The sequence below is a fragment of the Brassica napus genome, chromosome C1 (genome assembly GCF_020379485.1).
Source record: "Brassica napus cultivar Da-Ae chromosome C1, Da-Ae, whole genome shotgun sequence".
Classification (NCBI taxonomy): Eukaryota; Viridiplantae; Streptophyta; class Magnoliopsida; order Brassicales; family Brassicaceae; genus Brassica; species Brassica napus.
Genome location: NC_063444.1, coordinates 33,771,331 through 33,783,492, shown reverse-complemented (window position 1 = coordinate 33,783,492; position 12,162 = coordinate 33,771,331). Strand labels below are relative to the sequence as shown.

Sequence of the window (12,162 nt, the reverse complement as noted above, 5' to 3'; positions counted from 1 at the left end):
CAATAACGCCTTCTTTGCATGTTATCACATGATGTGATGTGGTAGCTTGTTTGGTAAGGGCCTTGGAGGCTAATTGTCATGCTTCCGGGTTCGACGCCAGGCGGAGGGGAACTGCCTATCCTGCCATCAAATGCGGTATTGGGTATTGGGCCTTGTCTCCAGTCCAGGTAAAGCCCTCCCAGGTGAAGTGGACCGCTGCCTAACCGGGTCCAGGAGAATGACTCACATAAGTGGGGAACCCCTGGATTATCAAAAAAAAAAAAAAAAAAATAACGCTTCTTTGCATGTTATCACATAATTTCCCTGCAATACGATATTTGCATGCATAATATCGTATTTAGGTAGAACGGGTCAAAAATAGCCAAACGCTAGGCATTCTAAACCAATCAGTAACTGGTATTATGTACACCAATTTATAAGATGTCATTATTTAATAAAGAAAATCAAGAAGTTATCGATGCTAAATAGCCATCAGAATATTATAATGTAGAAACAACACAAATGCAAAAAAAAAAAAAAAGGGGTTAAAATAATATGAAGCTGAACTCTTGACTTTTTGAATAAACACAGATTTACATACAGAAGGTATAAACAAAAATGGAATCTTTTTTTTTTGCTTAGAAAACAAAGAGAAGAATCTGAAAAAGGAAAGAAACAGTGAAGATTTCATACACAAGCCAAAATGCTACATAAAGCTATCATACGGCGGCTCTGAGGGCTCCTCTTGCTGCTTCTCGTCTCAGCTCATCTTGTTTCCCACTGCCTCGGAAGTACATATACACTTGCTGCTCAAACCAAAAGAAAAAACAAAAAAAACGATTTGAGATTATAAACACTGTTAAAAAAGCAGATAGGTAGATAGATAAAGTAGTGACTGGGAGTTGAATAGAGAGAGACCTGAATAACCCAGATGCTGACCACTGATTCGAGGCAGAAAAGCCCAAACCCAATGAAGTAGAATATCTGTAGACAAAGAAAACAATATGGTCAATGATCCAAAACAATAAAGAGATCATGTTTGATGCTTTTATCTCCAGATTTGTTTTAAGATCATCAAAGGGTGAACGCTTACCCCAACCAATGTATTACCGCTTAAGACATCTACTGCAGGTAAGATCCCACTGTTACATGAAAAAAATCGATTGTAAGAATAATTTTTCAAGAACCATAACTACCTTAAGCAACTGCACCTACATGCGAGTGTAATTTGGAGTTTTTAATAAAAAATAGGAACCAAAACTTGTCTTTGCGTTGATAATATACCAAAAGCAATGACAAAATAAACTTCAAATGTTGAGGAAATGTTTTTTTTTTTTTTAAGAAAACTTACGCAAGAGATTTGCCTTTGAAGACAACAGGTGGAGCAACGGCAGCAAAGACACAGAAAGCAATGTGGAGCTGAAGCAAGAAGAAGGTTTCAGATTTCATATTACCCAGAAAAAAAGAAGGTAAATAACATCATATAAGCTAATCGTCGCTCACCATATAGAACATGAAAAACCATCCAAAGCTCAATGCACTATCAGTTCTGCATACATTTAACAAAAACATATGAAAAGCGAAGTAACAAAAATACTAAAACTCAGAACTATGAAATTAGAGAACTCCAAACCTGAAGGCACGGTAGAGGGGACGATACCATAACACATAGCCTCCTGGGACACCGGCTATGAAGTAAATAAGGGCAAGAAGCCATATCGTCACTCCTGAACAAAAACAACCCATGTAAGTTAACTATGCAGTAATGAGGAAACTTGAGATAAGACAAACCTTCTCCCTTGATCCAAGCTGTAGTAATGGCAATAATATTCCAGAATAGACAAAGAACCAACCCTGCCGAAGAAAGAACCACTTCATAAATGTCTCAACAGAAGAAATAAGGGCAGAGAAGAATGAAAATGTCAAAAAGTAGGAAGGACTACTTATCATAAGAAACGTACCCAAATAGGTTGCAAAGGCGACATACTGCAGCCTTTGGAGATGAACAGGAATTTCATTTGCAATGTCATGGTGGATAAGTGGGAAGATAGGCGGCCAGTTTTTCACTTCAATAGTTATTCCAGCTGCATAGAGAGAGAGAGAGAGAGAGAGAGAAAAGAAAACAGTTAAAAGTGAAACTTGTCGACTAGACATTTTTGGTAAGAAAAAGTACCTCGTGCAGCAGCATCTTCTTTCCGTTTCACCTCCTACATCGAACCAAAAGAAGATAAAAACGCATTCAAAAGAGCAACAATGCTGCGGGGCTAGGTAATGCAAAAGTTTAGACATTTGATAATAGCACCAAGAATATGTGTATGCATATCGATGCCAAAGGCTGTAACTTGTACAGCTTAAAGAATAATTCAAGAACCGAGAGGAAACGTGTAAACAAGAAAAGAGCGAAAGAAGAAGACACAGTTGAGCAGCATCCATGATTTATTAACACTAGTTTTAGCAGATAAAAAATACCTGCTCCCTTCGTCTTAGGTCAGCTTCTTTGGCTTGAAGTTCCTTTTCTTTCTTGTTCAAATTCTAAAATTTTCCCAAACTAATCACAAGATCCACCTAAACCACAAAAACACATATATAACTGATGTAACCAACCTGTGAAGCGGATCGGTCATTGTCAAGAGGAATGTCAACGGTTCGACCATAATCGAAACCAACAGGCTCTGGAGGCAAAGGCGAGAGTCTTGAGTTCGATGCAGCCGGAACACTCCCAGTATTATTATTCTATATTTGATTCCAAAATCAATTTTTCTTAACCAAAACCTTTTTGATTAAGTCAATTATTAATTCACCAAGATTCGAAAAACCTAATTCCGATACGAGAGCGCGATTAATCCCACAAATAAGTTAATCTGAAGTGAAGAAAGCTTACAGCGAAAGGATTGACTTCTTCTTCCTCAGCGAATGGATTCCGATCATACTGATTAGCCATGGCTTCAGGATGATTAGAGCTTCAGAAGACTTTGAAATCGATTTTAAGATCTTAGCACACGGACCGAGAACTAGCCAAATACTATAGTTTATTTTTCCTTTTTTTTTTTATATATCTTATACAACACAAAAGCGCGTCTTATTAATAATTTTCGTTTATTATTTTGTTAAATATCTTTTGATCACTCATCTCTTTAAGTACTGTCATCAGCAACGTAAGCAAAAAATTAAGTAATTAAAAAACTTCTTTTTTCTTTTTAAAATATGATAAAAATATAAATTAAAAATTATTTTAACCAATTACAAAATAGACTATAAAATATCATTTGTTACACAGTTTTTAATAAAATTAAAAATTGCATTAAAATATGAAAACATCATTTATTTTAAAAAATAAAAAAAAATTTCTTAAACATTATCTATTTTGAAACAGTATTATTCACGACCGTGGTTTTCAGACAGTTTGAAATTTCTAAAGAGAGAGAAATGACATGGAAAAAATAGAAACGGTCCTTTGGTCAATGGATCTTGTCTGCTTCTAAGAACCTTGGAAAATTGTCTTAAAAGTTTTTAGAAAATAAAAACGAGAATAAACCACTAAATCAAATTTGATTAGCATTTCAGAATTATTACAAAACCATTAGTTTTGTTTTCTCTGTTTTTCACCAGATTTTATTTGGAAACTTTCAAGTTTCACAATGAGGAAACAAAAATGCATCCGCCTTCGCTACATAAAACAAACTCAAACGAATTTGATGAAACAAAAATGTTTTCACATCTCAAAAACAAGTAGATATATTTTTTTAATACAATCTTTCTTTTTTTTTTTTTTGAACAAAAATAATACAATCTTTCTAATCTTATCAAAATGATTTAATGTTTAGTGTGATATTACGTCAAGTTTATATAGAGGAAAAAAAAAACTTGAATCCTTATCCTAAATTTTTATAGGAGCCCCAATTTAATATGAACTTTTTTCAAGAAAAAAAAACATGCTCAATCAATTAGGGAAATAATCAAAGATAAAGAGAGAGAGACTGAGCCACATATAAAGAAGATAATAAAAACTACACTAATCAAAGAGAATGATGATTAACTATTTAACAAGGAGCAAAACCTTTTTTCTATATGTTATCTGATTTTTTAAAAGAAAAACTGCATGTGATTATTTTCTAGTCTCTTCAGCTTGGCTCTGCAATAAACTTGAAATCACACTACTCCGCTTAAATCTCCGGTTATTGCTGACACGATTCCTGGTCGATGAAGACCGGTCGATCCAGTTCTTGTCTTCCTCAACCGCTCGGTTCCATCGTTCTTTAAAAGTTCGAAGCTCCCATGTTGACTGCCTCCGTATCTGCTCATCAAAACACACACGAAGATTACACACTCCCGCTCTCGAGGAGGCAAAGGCAACATATTCATCATCTGGTAACAATAAATAAGAGAACTCACCTCTGTTCTTGAATCAAAAGTTGCAGAACCGCGTCTCTGTATAATAAAGAAAAAGTAACCGAAGTAATGATATTTCTGTTTGTTTACAGTCTAAGAAATGAAAATTTAGATGCTGAAACAGCGCTTACCCTTGTGACTCCGCTGCGAGCTGCGTTCTGTGGAAATAAAGAAAAAGATCATTTGTTAAAATATGGTGTATATACAAGGAAGAATATTGTGGGGGAAGTAGAGGAGGAGGATATATATTACCTTCTTCTCGGGATAACCACTTCCACCTAGAGTTTGAATGCCTTGATGGAATATATATTCACTGTCCACTATCCCTACTTTCTTACTACGGTCACCCTATTAACAAAACAGACTCATATAGATAAAGAATGCCATTGGTGAATGATGTCTCAAGGTTCTTTTAGAAAGATAACTGGATTTTACCTGAGCACAGTACCCAAGTTTCATATCCATTCCCCACCCATGAACCAGATCATTCTACAAACCATGAGAAATCAGCAATAAGTTGGATGCAATCTCATCAAAACTAAGGTTTAACGGTGTGACAAAAGATTTAGCTAAAGCACAAGTTAAAGAACAGATCATCTACTTGTATTAGATTCCAAGTGCAAAACCATGCAGATCTTGAAAACACTGGAGCCATTCCTTCAACAAATCTGGAAACACACACAAAGAAAAATAGACAAACAACAATGAGAGAAGGTGGGAGTAATGGTTGTAGAGAAGTCTTAAAACTTTATGTCACTTAAAGAAATATTACCCGGTGCATGGAGGCCCTTCACTAGTATTTGAGCACTTCATATTGCCTCTACTATCATAAACTCGTCTGCGGTTTTGGTAACCAATTTGGTTTAAGTAACAAAACATCAAGAGAAGGCCTTAACAACTAGGAACTCACTCACCTATGAAATACATTTGTTCTAGACCGGACTGTTATTCTATGGTGAACTTCGGTTGAGTTTGGGTGCAAGGCCGGTTGAGAGATCTCAAGTCCTGCTGTTTTAACTATCTTCAAGTATCTGCAGAGATAAAGAGTGCTTTAGGAACTAATAATAATTCACCTTTATGAGTTGTAACTTTACAAGTGAAGGAAATGGAATATTACTTTTGAGGGTTGAAGTTCTCAACTCCAAGATCTTCATCCCAAAGGAAAACATAATCGTAAATGGAGACGATATCAGGATGGAGAAACCGTTTCGCAAACCACCTGAGAGTACAAACCAAATCTTGTTCCACTATAAGAAATCATATAGACACATAAGATTCTATACTGAACACAATCATTATGTCTACCATTTTGTCTGGTTATGTGCAACAATGTGTATGGCTTTAGAGCTCCACTCCAGATCCCACCATTGATCCATGTTTCCGTCATAATGGAACAGAATCACAGTGAAATTCGCCGGAAGAAACTGAATACAAGAAACAAAAACAAACATTAGAGAGGCCTAATCTCTTCGCCGCCATAAGTAAATTCTCCACACACACACACACAAAGCATGCTTACCTTCTGTACAACAGCGTCCACATTATCCTTTTGTTTAAGTCCTACTGGCATTGCCAACAAGTTACGGTTTGTCAATTCACCTCCCTGTTATTAAAACAACAACCATTCATCAGAAATTCCTCTAGCGACATTTATATTTGAATCTTCATTAGCTAACTGAAGAAAAATCTAACCTTTGACCTCAAACTAGTACTTGACCAAAGAGGCTTTAACTCCAAATCTGATCTAGGCTGTATGATACCAAAAGGCAAACCTTTCAACTTCTCACTCACCGGTTCAGATTCCTTAACAAGATCAAATCAGAATCAAAACTTTGGACCGGCAATGCATAAACATTAGAAAGAAAGAGGAGGAGGGGGTAGAAATAATGTTACCTTTGCCATCTCAAAGGGGTAATCTGTTTCTTCTATCTGAGCAACACATGTACCAAAACAAGAGAAAGTTACTTGAATTGTCACTCATAACAAAAGAAGAAGAAAAACAAAAAAAAAACAAATATGTGACCACATAAATTACCTGCGTCTGTTGATACTGGATATTAGTGGTCTTATACCAAAAGATCAAAAGAAGTGTACACATGAGAGCCATGACCGGTTTCATTTTCCAAGATGACTTGCCCTGCAAAAGCTTTCCCACATCAAAATTCAAAAGTCTAAAACATCATATAGGACCCGTCAATCACGCAGACATCATCACCGAGTAACACAAAACCAAAAAAGAAGGGAGCTTTTACCCCTTCTTGAGGGTTGTTTCTTCTCTTAACAAGTGACTTCCATGATTTAATAGACGGTAAATCATGCTCCATTATCTATTTTATTATTCACCGACCTACCCACAAAGCAAAAGTTAATTTATTTCCATACAGAAACAAAGTCATTTCAAGTAATAAGAAAAACTCACCAAGAGCCAACCACAGTCCTTGTGTCCCCTTGACAAGGAGAAAATCAAATAGCTCTCTCTACAAGAATAGATACCAAAATCTCAGTTCTCTATAGGCTGATCTAGGCACATGCAAGAAGGTACCTGTCTGAAAATCTACACGAGAGCCCACGTTACAAACATAAAAAATTTTCAGAATCAGACGCTCCAGCTACCTAATGATCTTTCAGAGAAAATAAAAATGGAAACTTTTCTCAAAAACCATCAATGAGACAATATTTTCGGAAACTAGGAGGTGATAGATAACACAGCTCAAAGAAAGAAACAGAGATAACACAATCACTCTCCCAGAAACTGACCAACACAATCTGAGCCACTGTGAAAGCGAAACTCCTACGGAATCGAATAGAAAACGATGAGTTTTTATTTAAAATAATAAAATTTATTATAATTTTCTTTTTCAGATCTAGTGGAAGTAAACTCAAAACTGACGATGATATGGGCAATGAGAAAATAAATTTTTTTTTTTAAAGCTTTGCTTCGGTTACACATTAATAATCAATTAATAAACATGGTCATCAAAGCTTTTGTTGTTTAGACGGTGCATTTAATTTCGAAGATGGGATCTTTTAACTACAGAAGACAACATCATTAGACAAAAACGAAAGAAACGTAGTAGAGATTCTTCGTCACTAAGAACATCAAAGAAAGGAGTGGAAACAAAAACCTTGAAAAGGAGAAATCTGAAGATTAAGATTGCAGAATCACTGTGATGAAGCTCGTTAATGGCACCAAGAAGATAGCTTTAGAGATGATAGATAGAGAGATGTCTTTGCTTTTTAAACTGGGATTTTTCAACCAGAACAGATTTCTAGAATCGATCGAAACCAAACCCAACAACAAACTTTTCTAAAAGCGGAATCGAATAGAAGACAACAAAATAAAAAAGGAAAAAGCTTTGGTGGTGGAGTGACTCGTGTCATCTCTCTCCTAATTATTTATAAGAAAAAAAAATATAAATTTAATCATCATATTTTAAGAGTTGGATTCTGGGACCGAATATGGGATTTGGAAGAATAATTTGATAGAATTGAAATAAAATTAAAAAAAATGCATTTTCCGTGTCTCGCGTTTACTCAATTATTTAACAACTTCAATAAGAGACAGAACATAAGTGTCTTTGGTTTGCTCCTAAAGCAACTCCAAATGCTTTCTTTCTTCTACTTTCTCGAGTTGTTCAACTAGAACATGACTTCTTTGCCTAACTCGATTTTTGATTGGCTTTTGTTTTTAGGTTTTGCCAATGTTTATTTAACTCAAGATGTCTAACCCTTTAAACCAAAGTAAAACCATTTTTGGCTTAATTATATGACAGACTAAAATTACTGCTTGAGAAAGTATGCCTATTTTAAACCGAAGTAAATCATTTTCGATTTCTTTTCTTGTTTTTTGTCTCACGAATCAGACGTAACTAAGGCTCCAAGGACTGAAGCGACTAAAGAATCTACAACCGGGTCTCAACCAATTGATGAGATTCAAGTAAGAGCATAGTGTTGGGGAGAAAGAGACACGCCGCAGCAAAAGTACAGAATCGTGTTCTCCTCACCTTGTGTGAACCTATGAAAAAAATACTTTGACAATAGCAAAATATAGTATAAACAGAAATTAAATTAGACAAAGACTTTTTACTAGAAAACCTCTTCGATGTGAGAAGAAAAAATCTATGAGATCGTAGTCTATTAAAAAAAACCAGTATATAAATGTATATGAATACAACCATGTATTCCATGTTCAACAACTTGAACATAACATAGACTCTAACTACAAAGAATTATCTCCAACACAAGAACAAAACAAAATTTCAAAAGCGGCAGCAATAAAAGGACCTCTGCTCACTAGGATTCCGGAAAGAAAAGAGTAATTTCACCATACAAATCCAATATGAACAAGTCAACAATACATCTGCCAAGTTTCAACTCAATTAGAGAAGATCTTACTGTCGGATTGACCAAACACTTAAGATATCACTGCTAAAGAACTAAGACGGACAACTTCACTAAACCCAGACAACATAAGATCCAACTGTTGAAATCTAAATCCTTTCAATGAAACTCTAACCCACTGAATGAAGAAGCTTCCCACAAAATATCAGCTTCATTAGAATCTGTTTTACCTTCCAAAACTTACCTTGACAAATTCAAAAGAATTATGTCTCTTTCTTTCTCTTTTTTTTTTGCCTTTTTGAGTCTAGCCACAAAAACTGAGTTAAAAGATTTACGTAATGGGTTAGTTAAGTATTAATCTTATGGACTAGTACTGATGGCCCATCTCCAAATTTGATTCTTTCCAACCAAACCCCACTGGATTTTTTTCTATCTAAGAGGAACCCAACACATAGGAAGATGCGAAGGTAATTGGGGAACATACTCTTTGCATATTAATCAATTCAGAAATTAGCTCGATGTCATTTGTTTGTTTTGTTTTCTAAAGCTAAACAAGAAAGTAAATGTGCAAAACAAATTAATATATAACAAGCATTAGACATAAATCCTTTTGCAGAGATTCAAATATGCAGAAATTTATGAATCAATAAGATTATCATTAAGCAACATTATGAAAGTTAAATCACTAGATTATATCAAATTCCTCCAAAAGCTTTACATCTCGGGGACCAACCGACCTTGATTTCAAGTGGTCGATCTTGTGTTATCTCGCAAATTTTCTTCTAGCCAGATGAACTAGTTTTCAACAAAATAAGCATAATACAAAAATGAGCTTAATCCATCATAGAAAATTTATCCTGCAAACATAGTAAAAAAAGAAGGTGGCCGTCAACAAAGGCGTAATGAGTGATTTTTTATTTCTTATAAATACTATACCCAACGTTATTTCTTTTATTTATAAAATTCTATAACAATTTTATAAATACTTATATATATTTGCTTGACATAATCACAAATTTATCACAATTTCTGTAAAAAGTATTTATACACACTATTTTGTATGCTGTTAAATATATAAATACACTAAAAATCTTATGTGAGATTTAGATACACAGAAAAACATATGTGGTTAATTTTTTATTATTGATAATAATTTACATAATAAATTAATTAACAGTTATGCACAAAAATTAAATTTCATCTTATAAGTTTTTATAGAAATCAGTTAAATGAAATCATGCATTTTATTAAATGCTAATATTATAAATTTAAATAGATATTTTTGTTATAATTTAATATTTTTAGAAAATGAAATATCAAATATAAATATATATATATATATATATATATATATATATATATATATATATATAAGACATTCATGTATGTTTTATCTTGTGTTTAACTGGTTTTTCATATTTCAGGTTGTTTAATATATCTATATCCACACAAAAATTAATTTAAAAGATAAAAGTACATTTCTAACCTGTTTCTTTATAAACGTTTTAATATGTTAAAAATGATATATTCGAAGTTTAGACATGGAAAACTTATAACAAACATTAGAGAAAGTATTGCAAATATGCTATGACAAACAAAAATACTCTATATTAACATTTATAATTTCATTGTATGTTGTAACTGTAATTAATATTTACATAATGTTTAAATTTTTATTGTATTTGTTAAAATAGTAATATATATTTTTGTCAAATGACTATATAATAATATATATTGTTTATATATAAGAATTTGTATTTTTTTTAGGTATTTAACTTATATATTATTTTTCAACATTTGGTTAAATATGATAATTCAGTAAATTAGCTTAACCAGTTAGAACTATATTTATTCTGCATAATTTAATTGATTTGTATCTGTTCTTCTTGATCTTCATTGTATGTTTGATCTATATATTGTGATTTGTATTATCATTCCAATCTTAAATACATACTTGACTCAAATTATTTTTTGAAAACAAAGGTTAAAAATTGGTTAGAATGATTTATAGGTTAGATTTACTAAAAATATATAAATCAATATATCCAGTTTAAAAAGTATTTTTTTCAAAATTTTCATATTTGTACTTTGAAAAATGATAGCGGAAAAGTTATATTTTAGCCGATTATAATAAAACTAGGTCTTTCGCCCGCTCATGCGGGCATTAACATTTTATAATTATTTATTAATACATTCGCTACTAATTAAAAAACTTTAATTATAAATTATTATTTATGTTTTCTTTTTAACCATTTATCATTTCTGTTTCATTTGAATTTTTTACATATAATTCTTTTGAAAATTTCTTTATACACTTTATTCATTAATTAATAAATAAATCTTAAAAACCACTCATTATTCTCTTTTTAATTATATAAAATTAAACTTTTTACTTGATTTATATTTATATTTAAAAAATATTTTCAGATAACAGCGCAACATATATAGGAATTATATTTTTTTTTAAATATAATTTTGGATTTGATAATTTTTATTATTATTATTTTAATCACTTATCAAATAAAATAATTGAAATTATTTTTTGTAACTAATTTATATAATTTATTCATTAAGTATATATACGATATTAACTAATCTAACTTTTAACGTAAGAGCTCGAATGAGAAAAATCAACTCGCAAATAATAGTATAGATTCAGGTTTTCTGATGTGATCATGGAAATCACCAAGGAATGGGAGCCTGAACCTGAACATGAGGAGCTTGTAGATGAGGATGCAACATTGAAGAATGCTTTGAGACAAGAAGAATACATTGGTCTTGGCTGAAGCTTGTTCATCCAAGACGCCTTCACCATCATTCAAGCTACTCCACCTTCAAGCTGATCATCATCTAGTCAAGTAGCCTGTGTGTGCTCTTTTTCCATGTCTTTGGTTTTGTTCCACTAGGTTTTTCAAAAGAAGGTTTTAACGAGGCCACAAGTCTACTTCTCTTATCACCTAGATGATTGATCCCGGACCAACCACATATTTATGTTATGTTATATTTTTATTTAAGTTTTTGAGTCAAACATTAGTTTTTATTTCTATCTTCGAGTTGGCTGTGTGTCTTTTCCAAGGGGAGCCCTGTTTTTACTCTTGTGTTTTCGAGATGTTGTACATGTACAACCTTTTCTGTTATATATTATGGACGAAAATTAGTAATAACACATCCATCTTTTATTCTAAAACTTGTTTTGTTCTTCTTAATCACTTCTGTCAAATTGCTTAAGTGTTGATGTGTAATATCCAACTTTTGGTGTGTAATATCCAGAGACTAAAGACTTCTAAATTGGTGTGTCATATCCAATCTGGTCGCCTAGGGGTATCAAGAGATCATCCATCTCTCTTATGTCACCATTTGATCCACTACCTTTGAGAAACTTGAGTTTTTTGATTCGTTTAGCATCCTAGGAGCGCGTCATTTTCTCTAACAATTTAACGATAAGACATTATA

At 32.7% G+C, this 12,162-nt stretch overlaps 2 protein-coding genes across 5 annotated transcripts; both read right to left on the bottom strand.

Annotated features, from left to right (window-relative positions):
• Nucleotides 1–530: 530 nt before the first annotated feature.
• On the bottom strand, nt 531–3,064 carry LOC106357836 (secretory carrier-associated membrane protein 3). The gene is made up of 12 exons (XM_013797540.3): nt 2,861–3,064; nt 2,584–2,712; nt 2,449–2,511; nt 2,153–2,186; nt 1,941–2,063; nt 1,771–1,833; nt 1,613–1,706; nt 1,483–1,528; nt 1,331–1,398; nt 1,073–1,121; nt 898–963; nt 531–785 (listed from the first exon to the last, which is right to left on the bottom strand). Exons 1-12 carry the CDS (start codon nt 2,918–2,920, stop codon nt 699–701), a joined length of 882 nt encoding a protein of 293 aa, XP_013652994.2. The 5' UTR covers nt 2,921–3,064; the 3' UTR covers nt 531–698.
• Nucleotides 3,065–3,901: 837 nt separating this feature from the next.
• BNAC01G29310D lies at nt 3,902–8,066 on the bottom strand. 4 transcript variants are annotated; one of them, XM_013797539.3, is made up of 18 exons: nt 7,494–7,783; nt 6,911–6,922; nt 6,788–6,845; nt 6,621–6,715; nt 6,404–6,505; nt 6,262–6,297; nt 6,061–6,171; nt 5,888–5,971; nt 5,674–5,792; nt 5,486–5,587; nt 5,283–5,399; nt 5,141–5,206; nt 4,970–5,036; nt 4,804–4,857; nt 4,621–4,716; nt 4,500–4,526; nt 4,372–4,407; nt 3,902–4,273 (listed from the first exon to the last, which is right to left on the bottom strand). In XM_013797539.3, exons 4-18 carry the CDS (start codon nt 6,690–6,692, stop codon nt 4,085–4,087), a joined length of 1,278 nt encoding a protein of 425 aa, XP_013652993.1. In that variant the 5' UTR covers nt 6,693–6,715; nt 6,788–6,845; nt 6,911–6,922; nt 7,494–7,783; the 3' UTR covers nt 3,902–4,084. The 4 variants fall into 4 exon arrangements, with proteins under 4 accessions (XP_013652993.1, XP_048601767.1, XP_022569203.1 ...); XM_048745810.1 differs by having other exon boundaries at nt 6,788–6,922; nt 7,494–8,066; XM_022713482.2 differs by having other exon boundaries at nt 6,788–6,914.
• Between the last annotated feature and the right edge of the window lie 4,096 nt (nt 8,067–12,162).

Excerpts from the sequence above, each read along its gene's own strand:
- LOC106357836 (XM_013797540.3), bottom strand. The coding sequence starts at position 2,920 with ATGGCTAATCAGTATGATCGGAATCCATTCGCTGAGGAAGAAGAAGTC. Across the intron at positions 1,399-1,482 it reads GGTTTTTCATGTTCTATATG|CTCCACATTGCTTTCTGTGT; the intron begins GTGAGCGACGAT and ends TTCTTGCTTCAG. Across the intron at positions 1,122-1,330 it reads TTCAAAGGCAAATCTCTTGC|TGGGATCTTACCTGCAGTAG; the intron begins GTAAGTTTTCTT and ends TTCATGTAACAG.
- BNAC01G29310D (XM_048745810.1), bottom strand. The coding sequence starts at position 6,692 with ATGGAGCATGATTTACCGTCTATTAAATCATGGAAGTCACTTGTTAAG. Across the intron at positions 6,172-6,261 it reads ACCCCTTTGAGATGGCAAAG|GAATCTGAACCGGTGAGTGA; the intron begins GTAACATTATTT and ends GATCTTGTTAAG. Across the intron at positions 5,037-5,140 it reads GAAGGGCCTCCATGCACCGG|ATTTGTTGAAGGAATGGCTC; the intron begins GTAATATTTCTT and ends GTGTGTTTCCAG.